At 38.9% G+C, this 13,182-nt stretch overlaps 2 protein-coding genes across 2 annotated transcripts; one reads left to right on the top strand and one right to left on the bottom strand.

Annotated features, from left to right (window-relative positions):
* The first annotated feature begins 1,619 nt into the window (after nucleotides 1-1,619).
* On the top strand, nucleotides 1,620-5,141 carry LOC144558024 (C2 calcium/lipid-binding plant phosphoribosyltransferase family protein). Its single transcript, XM_078306721.1, has one exon. It carries the CDS (start codon nucleotides 1,941-1,943, stop codon nucleotides 5,013-5,015), a length of 3,075 nt encoding a protein of 1,024 aa, XP_078162847.1. The 5' UTR covers nucleotides 1,620-1,940; the 3' UTR covers nucleotides 5,016-5,141.
* A 172-nt stretch (nucleotides 5,142-5,313) lies between these two features.
* Nucleotides 5,314-9,807, bottom strand: LOC144558025 (proline--tRNA ligase, chloroplastic/mitochondrial-like). The gene is made up of 11 exons (XM_078306722.1): nucleotides 9,441-9,807; nucleotides 8,995-9,051; nucleotides 8,635-8,745; nucleotides 8,389-8,475; nucleotides 8,190-8,303; nucleotides 7,862-8,068; nucleotides 7,303-7,440; nucleotides 6,834-6,995; nucleotides 6,257-6,456; nucleotides 6,009-6,092; nucleotides 5,314-5,683 (listed from the first exon to the last, which is right to left on the bottom strand). Exons 1-11 carry the CDS (start codon nucleotides 9,762-9,764, stop codon nucleotides 5,542-5,544), a joined length of 1,626 nt encoding a protein of 541 aa, XP_078162848.1. The 5' UTR covers nucleotides 9,765-9,807; the 3' UTR covers nucleotides 5,314-5,541.
* Nucleotides 9,808-13,182: the final 3,375 nt, after the last annotated feature.

Raw genomic sequence — 13,182 nt, 5'->3', positions numbered from 1 at the left:
TTCATTGAACTCTGAGCATGCTTGTAATTTGCAGTGTTGGTCTTTTCAAGCTCATTTCGACATTAATTATTTTGTGTGTTATAGTGAAGGCTTGTTGCTGTATTGAACAAATTGTAGTGGCTTTCAATTTACAAAATTCGGGGTGGAATATTGTATTTCATGGTCGCGATGGGTTGCTTTGTGCAGCAGATATCTCTGTTTTGATCAGATAAAATCTGATTAATACAACTATCAGCGTGAAGGCATTGCATTGTTAGTGTAAGGTAAGAGGCGGGGCTACTAGTGCCACCAAAGAATATGGTAATGAGATTTGTTTCTTAACAAATGTGTAGAGGAAATTATATAGATTAAAATTAAAATTAAAATTAGCGGTTCGGGTTAATTGGAACATCAGGTGTGAGGTGTCCTTAGTGACCCTGGGCCCCCGGCATATGAACCCTAAAACTACTAAATTTAATTTGTTGTGGGTGTAGTATTGGAATCGGCCCTTTATTCCATGGGACCCATCTAACGCCTTCGGTTCAGAGCTTTTTGGGAATAGTCGGTTACTGCCATGCAGCTGGCTGGAGAAAAGCAAACGACAGCAACCTCAGTAGTAAAAAAGATCACACCATTCCTTGCATGTTTTGTCCAAAAGGTCTGATTTATTGGTGTACCACTGCACCGATATGGGCTTTCTTTCTCTTTCCCTGTCCCTGTTTCCATGCAGAAACGGAGATAATCAGATACTAATCAAGATCCAGGCCGTGGCATCTCACGTGACGGTTGGTGTAAGCGTGACAGGGATAAGCCATTTGGTCGGTGGAGATTATGGGCTTTTTCAGTTTAGTTCACACCTTTTTTTAATCTCTTTTGTCTTTTCAACGAGGTGGGATTTGTCTCTGTTTATAAAGGTTGCTTTATTTTTCTTTGAAGGATTATGCAATGTGGAGTTGGACCAACTGGATTGAACTTTTGGAACCAGCATTAAATAAAAAAAAGAAAAAAGATTCGTGCTTTCACAGACAGAACAATAATTCCATTCAAGTTGAGGTGCTCAAGTAGAAAATTGTGTGTTTTTTGGTTGCTTAGATAAACTGTGAGATTCAGTTAGATTTGGTCTTATGGGATAAATAACAAGCCATGCCCGGCTTAAGAAATGATGTGGGATCTAAACCTAATGTAGTCTAGTCCGCTTTATGTAATTAACTTTTCCTCTAAAAAAGAAAGAAAAAGAGAGAATGAATATGAACTAGCATGGTCCTGGGTAAAAAAATTATAGCGCGTTGTGGCCTGGAGATGATCAACTTTGCGTGCACTATTAGCTGTCGTGCGATAAAGTATGTAAATAGTAGAACTAATTTGGCACAATAAAAATTTCAAGGACTAAAATAAAGATGAGGGAGATACTCTTAAGGATTGTAATTTACTCTCGGAAATTTATGGAAATTATACCTACTCAGTTAAGTTCAACTAGCAAAACACAGATTTGAATCTGCAAACCAAATTCTAAAACTCAAACGGCAAGTTGTGTGTTTGACACAACGCATTTCTGGCATAAGATTCAGCAAAAGTAGTCCTTGGAAATGAAGCAAAGCACCTCTTTAATTTTGTATTTTTGGCTCTTATGTCCCTTTCTTTGTTTTCTTTAGTGTTTTCATTAATTCCAAATGTTGTGCCTTTCTCATTGTTTAATTAAATTATAGGCCTTTTGCCCACTGTAAAAAAAGTAGGAAGAAAAGGAAAAAGTCAAGCGCTTCCTTTCACATAACGACAACGTCCTTTTTAGTTTTACACCGAAGCATTCCACTACTCTTAATTAAGCTTGCTCAATTTCGGTCTTATATAGATACCTGAACTCTCAGCTTGCTCTTAATTTCTCATACTTTACCTTGCAACTCCCAAATGCAAGAGAAAACCATACACAACCAACGGGATTTCACTCCAGAACCTATTTGATCATGGCTACAAACCGAAAGCTTATAGTAGAGATTGCAGAGGCACACAATCTCTTTCCAAAAGATGGCACAGGCACATCAAGCCCTTATGCCCGTGTTGATTTTGACGGGCAAAGGCGAAAGACACGCACGGTGCCACGTGATCTGAACCCGACATGGAATGAAGCATTGGAGTTCAATATAACTGCTGGAGGTGGAACCATTGATGCTCTACGCGAGCCTCTTGAAGTGAGTGTGTTTCATGATGTGCGTGTGGGGCCTAGCCGTAGGAACTGCTTTCTCGGCCGGGTGCGTTTGGATTCGAGGCATTTTGTGAAGAAAGGGGAGGAGGCTCTGATGTACTTCCCTCTGGAGAAGAAGAGCTTCTTTGGTTGGGTTAGAGGGGAGATTGGGTTAAAGGTTTATCATGTCGACGAACCGGTGCCAGAACCAGAACCTGTGTTTGCTCAAGAACAAGATGGGACTGACGCACCGGTAGCAGAGGCTTTACAGCAAGAGGCGCCAGCCCCATCCTCACCCTCACCCCCACCTCCACCACCTCCTCCAGCTGAAGCTGAAGCAGAAGCTCAAGCAACACCACCAGTACCAGAGTCTGTCGAGCAGCCTACTGATGTACCAGAAAGCTCACCTCAATCACAACCAGAAAATGTAACAAAGGAAACTGAAAATACAGAAGCAACTTCAGCAGAGCCATTAGTGCCAGAACCTAATGCTGATTTGCAAGCTCCACTGGCACCACTAGAGCAAGAAAAGGTGGCAGCTCCAAAGTGGGTCCCACCACCACGCCAAGTCCCTCAGCCTCCAGAAACAGCTCCTGAGATGGTGGAAATGTCAAAGTATGACCTAGTTGACAAGATGCCATATCTGTTTGTGCGAGTTGTAAGAGCCCGATCTCTTCCTAGAGACACAAAGCCACATGTGCGCATATCTGCCTATGGTCGGCATGTCAGCACACAGGAGGCATGTCGTGGTGCTTTTCTTGAATGGGACCAAACCTTCGCCTTTTCAAGGGACCCCTCTAATGACTCCTCGACATTGGAGTTATCTGTGTGGGACCTACCACCGCACTCTGATGTGACGGATGCTGAGGAACGACAATTCTTGGGTGGGCTCTGCTTCGACATAGCCGACATACCTATGCGTGACCCACCAGACAGTGCTTTGGCAACACAGTGGTATCGTTTAGAAGGCAGCAGGAACATCCGCGGAGGTGACCTGATGCTTGCTACTTGGATTGGGACCCAGGCAGATGCATCATTTGCAGAAGCCTGGAAAGCGGATGCACCACCAAGCCATGTCAGTGCTAGGTCAAAGGTCTACCTCTCACCAAAGCTCTGGTACCTCCGGCTTACTGTGATTGAGGCACAAGACACATTGACAGCACCACCCCCTCGAGAAGCTGGAATCTCTGTAAGAGCAGCACTTGGTTTTCAGGTTCTCAAAACCCGTTCTGCAGTCAACAGAAATGGCGGTCCATTATGGAATGAAGATCTCATATTTGTTGCGGCTGAGCCATTTGAGGATGAGCGGTTGGTGCTTTCATTGGAGATCCGATATGGGAAGGAGATAATTGTGGTGGGATCTGCTGGCATACATCTCTCTTCTGTTGAGCGGCGGGTCGATGATCGAAAGGTCGCTTCACGGTGGCTTGATCTGATACCTAATAATGAAATCAAGAAAGGAAATAAAAAGGGTGCTGCTGTAAGCTTGCATGGTGGGCGGCTCCATGTGCGTGTTTGCCTTGATGGAGGTTACCACGTGACAGATGAGCTGCAAAATGCGAGTAGTGATTTTCGGCCATCTGCACGACAGATATGGCGGCCGCCGGTTGGGATGGTTGAGCTTGGTCTGATCGGGTGCAAGGGACTCCTCCCGATGCGCACTTTTGAGGGCAAGGGGTCTACCGATGCATATGCAGTGGCAAAATATGGACCAAAGTGGGCAAGGACCAGAACTGTTGCCGATTGCTTTGACCCAGCCTGGAATGAGCAGTACACTTGGCCCGTCTACGATCCTTGCACTGTCCTTACCATCGGTGTCTTTGATGATCCACCAATATATGATCCCTCTAAGGACTCAGCCAGCATCTCCCGTCCAATGGGCAAGGTTCGGATTCGGATTTCGACACTGGAAGCCGGCCGGATCTACCGTGGGTGTTATCCGCTTATTATGATGCTACCCACTGGAGCCAAGCAGATGGGCATGATCGAGCTTGCAATACGCTTTGCTCCTGCAGGACCCACACTTGATCTCCTCAGTGTATATGGACAACCAACACTGCCCTTAATGCACCATGTCCACCCGATACCTGCACTGCAGCGAGACCCCTTGCGTCTTGCAGCTGCACGTTTGACGGCATCACATTTGGCACGCTCAGAGCCGCCTCTCCATCGTGAAGTGGCCACATGGATGCTAGATGCCACTGATCCTCGTGGGTTCAGCATGCGCAAGGTACGAGCAAACTGGCACCGAATTGTGTCAGCTCTCTCATGGGTTGCTAACATGGTGCGATGGATTGAATATACAAGAAATTGGAGGAACCCGACATCCACTTTACTTGTACACGGGGTGGTCATACTTCTGGCATGGTTCCCTGAGTTGATTGTGCCGACACTGGCATTGTACATCGCTGTTGTGGGGGTTTGGAAATACAGACAAAGGTTGAGGGGCCCAGTGCCGCACCCATGTGTCAGGGCTTCTCTGGCTGAGGTGGCCGATAGGGAGGAATTGGATGAAGAGTTTGATTCTGTGCCAAGCAGTAAGACAGCCGAGGTTGTAAGGGCTAGGTATGATAGGGCAAGGGCGGTGGGGGCCAGGGTGCAGACAATGTTGGGTGATGTGGCAGTGCAAGCAGAGCGGTTGCAGGCACTAGTTACATGGAGGGATCCCCGAGCAACTGGGTTGTTTTTAGTGATGTGCGTAGGGGTTGCGATGATGTTGTACCTGGTGCCGTCTAGAGTGGTGACTGTGGTGGGTGCATTTTATTACCTCCGACACCCATTGTTCAGGGACCGAAGGCCATCACGGGCATTCAATTTCTTCCGACGGCTTCCATCTCAGTCTGAACGCATCATATAGATTAGCTAGTGTCTCTATCCGAACATCATGTTTTAATGAAGATCATATCCTGTATTTGTGATATGTTCGTGTTAGGTTTTTTTATGTAATCCTAGGTTAATAAAGACGCTTAATATTAGATTTCCACATTCAACTCCATTAACTGGTACTCTACAGTTTAGAATAATACATGAGAACTCGCAAAGCTTTACATAGCACTTCCAGTTTTGTTGACAAAGTACGAGCAATGTTCAGAGCAAAAAACCATGTGTACCAGCACACATGCATTGTGGGCAAAGATAATCTGACACTCACATTCTATGGAAAGTAACTCATCATGTTATAAATTGCACCCGGTGAAATAACCCGCCTAAATATCTGTCGTATAAATATCTGTATTCAGTTGTTTACATGAAATAACTTAAAATCTCGAATTAACCTATGCCATTATTACAGAACTGATATAAATAGGAGTAAGCAACAACAAATAAAGGAACCTCTCATAAAGAGGGAAAATTGCAAGTAGAAAAAGACAAATGGGAAAAAATCAATAAGACTTGGCAAAAATAGCAACTTCCTCTGCAGGTTTACCAGTCATAAAGCATTTCTTCTCGCCTTCAGGCTGCTCAAAAGGAAAGCATCGTAGTGTCGCAGTGGTCTCTTCTTTCACCTTCAGCTCCTCAGCATCGCTGAATGGGAAATTTTATGTATTATACAGATAATCACATTTTTTGGGAGGGAAAGACAATTTATGAAATCATCCCTAGCATTGCGCCAGAGCAGGTTGTCAATAGTTCAAAAGGTTCAACTGTAGAATTAATTTCTAATCATAAAATTTTGCATCCGGACTTTGTATATGCAAACTGTCAGGGTAAAAAAAGACTCAACAAACTGTGTAAAAATGGATTAAGGCAGCTAATGACTTGCACCAAATTTTTTGTCTGCAACTATTAAGCTATTCCTAATTCAGGGGTATGTGCTCACTTAAAAAATGGCTTTATAACTAATTCATACCTTGCTGACCAAGGGCCTCTTGCCCACTTTCCTTCAGCAATTGCTTCCTTCAGCTCTCCATAGGAGCTCACATCTACTATGTTACTGCAAAAGAAATAATCATAGACAGGAATACTGGTTAAAATAACAATTATCAAAGTGTCATACAAAGTTTATTACTTCAATTTGCAAGGAAATAAGCAAACTAAATTCTTATCAGGTGTAAAAAGAGCACACGGAAACAGAAAAGTGAAAATTACAGCGATTACCAATCTCGGAATGATATAGCCCTTTGCAAAAGCGCAGCTTGAATTTCTTCTAATCTTAACTTCACATGGTTCACTAGAATAGAAGCCTCCATAGACACCCCGAATTCCTTACCTGGCTTTCCTGGTACATCTCTTCTAGAAACTACCACGCTTTTCTTGGTCACATCACGTGGTCCGATTTCCAGCCTTAAAGGTACTCCCTGCAATATATAGAACAGTAACCAAAAGACATGTATATGCTAGCAATGGTGGCAGTACAGACAAATACCAAACTTTTTTATCTTCTCCATCCTTTTGATCCTTTTTTCTTTTTCTTTTTTGTTTTTCTAACTGAATTTTTGCTGCTAGAAATTCTCTTAGAAACTCCGTTTGGATTTCATTTCTAGCCTACCCCAACTGGTTTGAGACTAAAAGCTTTGTTGTTGTTCTAACAGAAATTTTGCATGTGTGAACTTTTGGAACTTATTTTTTATTTTCCACATATTCATGCTCTGATGTAATGGATACAGCACATGCGGCCAAATACAAAACTCTTAATAATATTCAAATTAAAATATAATGGAAAATAATTGCTTACTTTCATCTCCCAAAAGTTGAATTTCCAACCAGGTTTACGCTGCTCTGAGTCATCTACCTTGACTCGAATACCCGCTTCCTTCAAAATATTGTGAACAGTTGCTACTGCCTCTAAAACTGATGTTTTTTCATCACTCTTATTCCAAATTGGCACAATTACCACCTACATGCACCACAGACAAAATTAGGATCAAGTCAAAACATATACGATAATTACTGAATCCTTAAAAAAAATACAGAGGACCTAATACTCTAATCATCCATCAAATCTATGTTTATATATATATCTCAAACAAATAAGATCATGCTAAGAAAAAGGTGCATTTTTTTGTAATACTTGGTATATAACCATTTTAATGGGTTAGGAGATACTTTTGTCGACTTATTGAATCTAATACATAAATAAAAATGATGACGAATAGAAGCTTCACTGTCAGCAAGAGAAATAAAAATTCTGGATTAAAAATTACTTGTATAGGAGCAATTCTTGGAGGAAGCATGAGGCCGGTATCATCTCCATGCGTCATGATAATGCCACCAACAAAACGAGTGCTGACTGCCCATGAAGTCTGCCAAACATGTTGTCTCTCTCCATTTTCATCCATGAACTACAAAAGGAGATAAAACAATGTGCTTTTCTTAGGACGCAATTTCCTTTCTCCTCTCTTCTTTCCAACTTTAGGTACCTTTTTTATTGGACCAGTTTGATAATAAACCCCAGCCTGATAATAAATATTATATGTCCCTTTATCAGATGGAATATATAACTCGGTTTCACAAACAATGGAAAAGAAAACGTTCTTCTTTCCCACATTAGTAAAGATAATGAGGGCACTTTATATTAGATAGATTTCAAGTTTGTTTGGGAATATATATACACACACACACAATCTACTGGGGGTTACGTTATATTTACCCTTGGAGGGGCATGAAGTTGCCCTTTCCTTTGTAGGCATTGAGGTGTATATAGTCAATTGTAATCTGCCAAATGAAACAAATTCATATGTTGATAAGTGCCAAAAATATGACCTGAGTCTTGAAGGCATGAGAGAAATTCTGGCCAAGGTTATGACTTGTGCCAGCCTGTAATGCCCTCTTGTCACCCATCATAGCCTCAATTGTGTATGTACAGGTGGCACCAGCAAAAGTCTCTGCTTTTGATTTTCTACCAGTTATAACTGGTACTGCGGCTTGCTCATATGCAAAATCCTTATATACATTAATCATCTGCAATGCCTGTGTGAGATTAAAGAAAAAAGAAGAAGAAAACTATAATAAGTAACTTATTTGAAATAATGAAAACATAAATTATTAGTAAGATAGATACTACAAAAATGAAATAAAAAACATATCAAACCTCCTTCTCGGCCTCCTCAAAGGTGGCATGGGCTGTGTGACCCTCTTGCCACAGAAATTCTAGTGTTCGCACAAACGGCTTGGTTCTCATCTCCCACCTTGTGACATTAGCCCACTGGGACATTATACTTGAATATAATTACTGAGCACAAGGAAATTAGAAATGTGGATATCTTACAAAATTGAGGAGAGAAAATAACCTGATTAATCATGAGGGGAAGGTCACGGTAACTGTGTATCCATTGAGTAAACATGTGATTTACAATGGTCTCACTTGTTGGCCTCACCTATCAGACCCTCAAACATGCAAGTTAAAAGAAAATTGAAATTTATTCACTGCTATTGTAGGGGGAATTACCTCAAAATTTAATTGTCAAGGTCTTAAACTCTTCATATATATAAAGGTACAAAAAAGAAGAAGTGAAGAATGAGAGTAGGAGACATACCACAAGTTTTTCCTCAAGCTCTTTTCCTCCCCCTATAGTAACTACGGCAAGTTCCGGACTAAAGCCCTCAACATGACTGGCTTCCTTCTCTATAAATGAGTATGGAATCAACTGAAAACAAAGGAATTATAAAATATAAAGTTATTAGAAAAACCAATTTTATAAACACATTCAGTTATCTACTTGAACCGGACCCAAGGTATCCATTTGGTAGACTGATCATAAATAATGTTTGACCCTTAATGGAAGTAAAGCTGAAGAGCTAATTAGTACAGCCAAGCAGAATAAGGGAGCATAAAGCATTGGCGTGTTCCAGGTTGATGTGGTTCAAGATCATAAAAGAGAGGTGATAAAGCACACCTGAGGGAAATACATATTACTGTGTCCAGTCTCCTTGAATTTCACATTCAAATAATCCTACAACAAAAAAGGAATAGAATGAACATAAATTACTACTTACCTAATAAAAAACACATGTCAGTTTAGAGCACAATTTTAGGTTGCTAGAACAGTGGCTTGAAGACATCTTAATAATTAACATCTCAATCATCCTAAATCTTTGACACCTAAAATCCTTCTGTGAACTTGTGGTCTATACTTGGTACATTGAAATATAAATGGTTCAATTGTTCTGTAAATTATCATCACCGGCTTTTGTTAAGTTTTCTATAAACAAGACTATCAAAACATCTGTTAATACTGTAAAAAAACTCCCACCAGGATAGATACCGGACACTAATACGAGCAAGCACAACAGAAATATTTACTGCACTAACACTATCGAAACTCAATTCAATGAAAGATACCTGAATTGCTTCCCAAATGGCGTATCCGTAAGGTCTAATAACCATGGTGCCACTGACAGGGCCATAATCTGCCAGCTCAGCCTTGTCAATCACATTCAGATACCACTTGCTAAAATCCACCGAGCGGGGAGTCACGGCGCACTCCAGTAAGGGCGAAGCCGAGGCCTTGCCGTCGCCGGCTGTCACAGCCTCCGCCTCCTTGGCGATGCTGTGAGTGGAAGCGGCGGAGGAGGTGGCGCGGCCTCCAGAGAGAGGCGCTAGGCGGCGGAGCGGAGAGAAAGTCGGACGGACGAGAGAGAGGGATGAGAGGCGGAGAGCTCCCATTGAAGAGAACTGGGTCGTGCCTAGGATGAGAGTTTGGATTACCCTCCGAGGGAAGAGGATCTTACTTAAATTGAATATTAAATAAAAATAAATACAAATTGAATATTAAGCAGATACAAATATTTATATAATTTGAATATTTAATTTAAATATTTGTAACAAAATTAACATCTTGTTTAACAAAAAAATAAAAAAATAAAAAAAACATAAAATATGGATATAATTCAGATATGTAATCATTATGATGAGTAAAATATTTTTTTTATGTTAAACTTGTTATGTAATTATAAAAGATATATCTCATTAATAAAAATTAATCACTAACATACCTATATTTTTAATGAGTAGGATTAAAATGTCATATTATTTTTGGATCATGTCTCATTTTCTTTTCTTTGTTTTCAAAGTTTAGACAACCGATTTGAATTGCTTAACATGATTTCCATACTATAATATGCTTGGAGACCAAATTTTGTATTTTTTTTGAAAAAAATTATAATTTTTAGATATGTATAAAACTGTTGTTTTCAGAAGATTATGGACCATTTAGAAATAATGATTTTGTATCTATCTAAAAAATAGTAAATTATTAAAAAAATATATAAAATTTGATCTCCAGACATATTTTAATATAAATATCATGTTAAACGGTTCGGTCAACTTTTTGAACTATTAAAAACAGAGATAAAAATGTGATATATGATTGGAGAAAAAAAAAGTATTTTAACCTAACCTACTCATTTTCAATTAAAAGAAACCAGCAAAAAATAATTTTCTCTAAATATATATGATTTAAAAAAAAACAGATAAAAAGAATATGGATACGGATAATTCAATATTTGTATCTTCTTTCGAAGCATGAAACCCTATGTATGGAAATTTGCATATATCATCTGTATTCATACCTAGATGTTGGCTAATATCAAATCGATTATTCTTGAGGTTCTGTGTAACTAAATTATTTTTCAATTTTCAAAGTTTAAAAAGTCGATCCAAACCGTTAGATGTGATCTCTATATTAAAATGTGCTTGGAGACCAAATTTTATATTTTTCTAATTTTTTTTTACTATTTATTAAGCCACTTTATGGTTTCAGAAAAATATAAAATTTGATCTCCAAGCACATTTTAATATAGAGATCACATCTAACAGTTTGGATCGACTTTTTAAACTTTGAAAATTGAAAAACAACTTAATTGTACGGAACTTCAAGAACAACCGATTTGTAAAAAATTTAAATACAGATCAGATAATATCCGATCCGTTTACATCTTTATCCTCTATATAACATTCATTGTGCACAATCTCAGTCAACAAATAGTTTTTTTCTCAAAATATTTTATAATTCATACCAATTATAATAGACGGTACAAAATTTTCATTCTACACGTTACGTACGTAACGTACCTCGCAATATCTGAAAACTCTCTTAGAAAAAATATGCAACGCGATTTTAATACTATATTTGAATGCTAAATTTGAGAAACACCTCAGATTTGATTCCGAACGCGATTTTTGGGTTTGAGCCGAGTTCCAAGAGAATCTAATGTATCGAGTCGAGTTGGATTTTATACTTTAAATTTGAGCTGATCGAATCGAGTCAAATATTTAATAAGATTGAATGAGTTGGACTGAGTTTCGGGTTTGAGCCCGCTCATTAGCAGGCCTAATAGTGCGTCGCCAGATCGTATCAGACTCACAAAGTTACATTGACAAGTAGGGGTGAAAATGAACTGGATAGAAATTGAATAGTTGTAAAACCATATCCGTATCTATTTTTTTTTTCAGATACAAATACATATCAAATATTAGACAAATATATACGAATACAGATTGGATATCGGATGTCTATAGATATATACAGAAATATTTTCATTATACATATTTTTTTTTGACAAAAGTGGGTAAGCCCCACCACTTTCTTATAGAAACATAGAATATCAGCTCTTACAAAATCAATGAGGTAGACCTCATTGCGCAAAACAGAGACCAACAGACTCCATACCAGTTTAGGAGATATTACAAAACAAGTGCTAAGCAGATAGGTAAAAACTAATAACCAAAAAATAGTAAACTTCAAACATCAGTAGAAGCAGAAGAGTAGACCCTATGATAGTCATCAAAAAGTTGAGTTCCTCAAGAAGAGATATCCATGGAGCTTGATTCAACCTTGTCTATCAAGAACTCTGAAAGGTCCCCCCCTGCGTGTCCAGGTTCTTCTTCCCTTGTATCCAGAATTTGGCCATCCTCTATTGAATCTGGATTCATAAGAGGAACCATGCCTACCTGGGTTAAGTTACACATATTCATAGGAAAAATTAAGGTTAATTTAAAGTAGGTTTCATCGTTTTTAACTTTACACCAAAAGGAAGATAAAGATATTATGCTGGAGCCTATACTAGCTACGAAGGGAATTGGTATATTTTGGAAACAAACTTTATTTCTAGTTAACCATAAAGTCCAAAGTGTAGCTACTCTAACTAACTCCACTAATAATTTATCTTTTAAAGGAATACAGCAGTCAATATACCAGAGGTCTTCAATTGTGTCACAATTAAAGCTAAAACCATTATGGTTGGCTATCCAAGACCAAATTGATTGTGCTATGTAACAATTAACAAATAAATGATTACTAGATTCAAATTCCCCACAAAATACACAGGATGTATTTCCTATCCATCCTTTTTTTAACAAATTTGCTTTGGTTAAGATCCTATCCTGTTTTAATAACGAAAGAAAAACTTTAATTTTTAAAGGTATATTAGCCCTCCAAATTGTTGTAAAAGACCCATTTTTCATTCCACCATACTCTAACCATTTGTATAAAGAATGCACTGTAAATTGGCCATTTGTATTCCATCTCCAAGTTATTTGATCAGGTGCTTCTATTGGAGTAAAGGAAACATTATTTCTTAGGTTGTTCCATTCTACAAGTAGGATTCCAGTAAGCTGTCTATTGAATGGAATAGAGGTTTGGAGGTTTGTGGAGAGTGCATTAGCTACAGAGATTGTTGGATTAGTTGAGGCTCTAAACAAATTAGGGTAAGTACAGTATAAACTACATTCCCCGTGCCATCTATCCAACCAGAAGGATGTATCTTGACCATTTTGCACAATTCTATTAATTCCTAAATCAATGATTGATCTAAGGCTAGTGATTCCCTTCCAGAAGTGGGAAGGTCTCTGAAAATCTAGTCCTGAAGTACCATATTTAATAGACAAGAGTTCTTTCCATTGGCCTTTAAAAGTAGGGTCTTTGAATCGATATCCCCATTTGGCTAATAGAGCTATATTCATTCTAGTAAGATTTAATACTCCTAAACCCCCTTGATCTTTTCCTAAGCACACAATTTTCCAAGCAATTAGGTTATACTTTCGTTTGTCTGCAGAATTTCCTGACCAAAGGAATTTTTTCCTA

Source organism: Carex rostrata, chromosome 8 (genome assembly GCF_964058835.1).
Source record: "Carex rostrata chromosome 8, lpCarRost1.2, whole genome shotgun sequence".
NCBI lineage: Eukaryota > Viridiplantae > Streptophyta > Magnoliopsida > Poales > Cyperaceae > Carex > Carex rostrata.
Note: the sequence above shows the minus strand (reverse complement) of the source record. Positions and strands in the feature narration are given on the sequence as shown.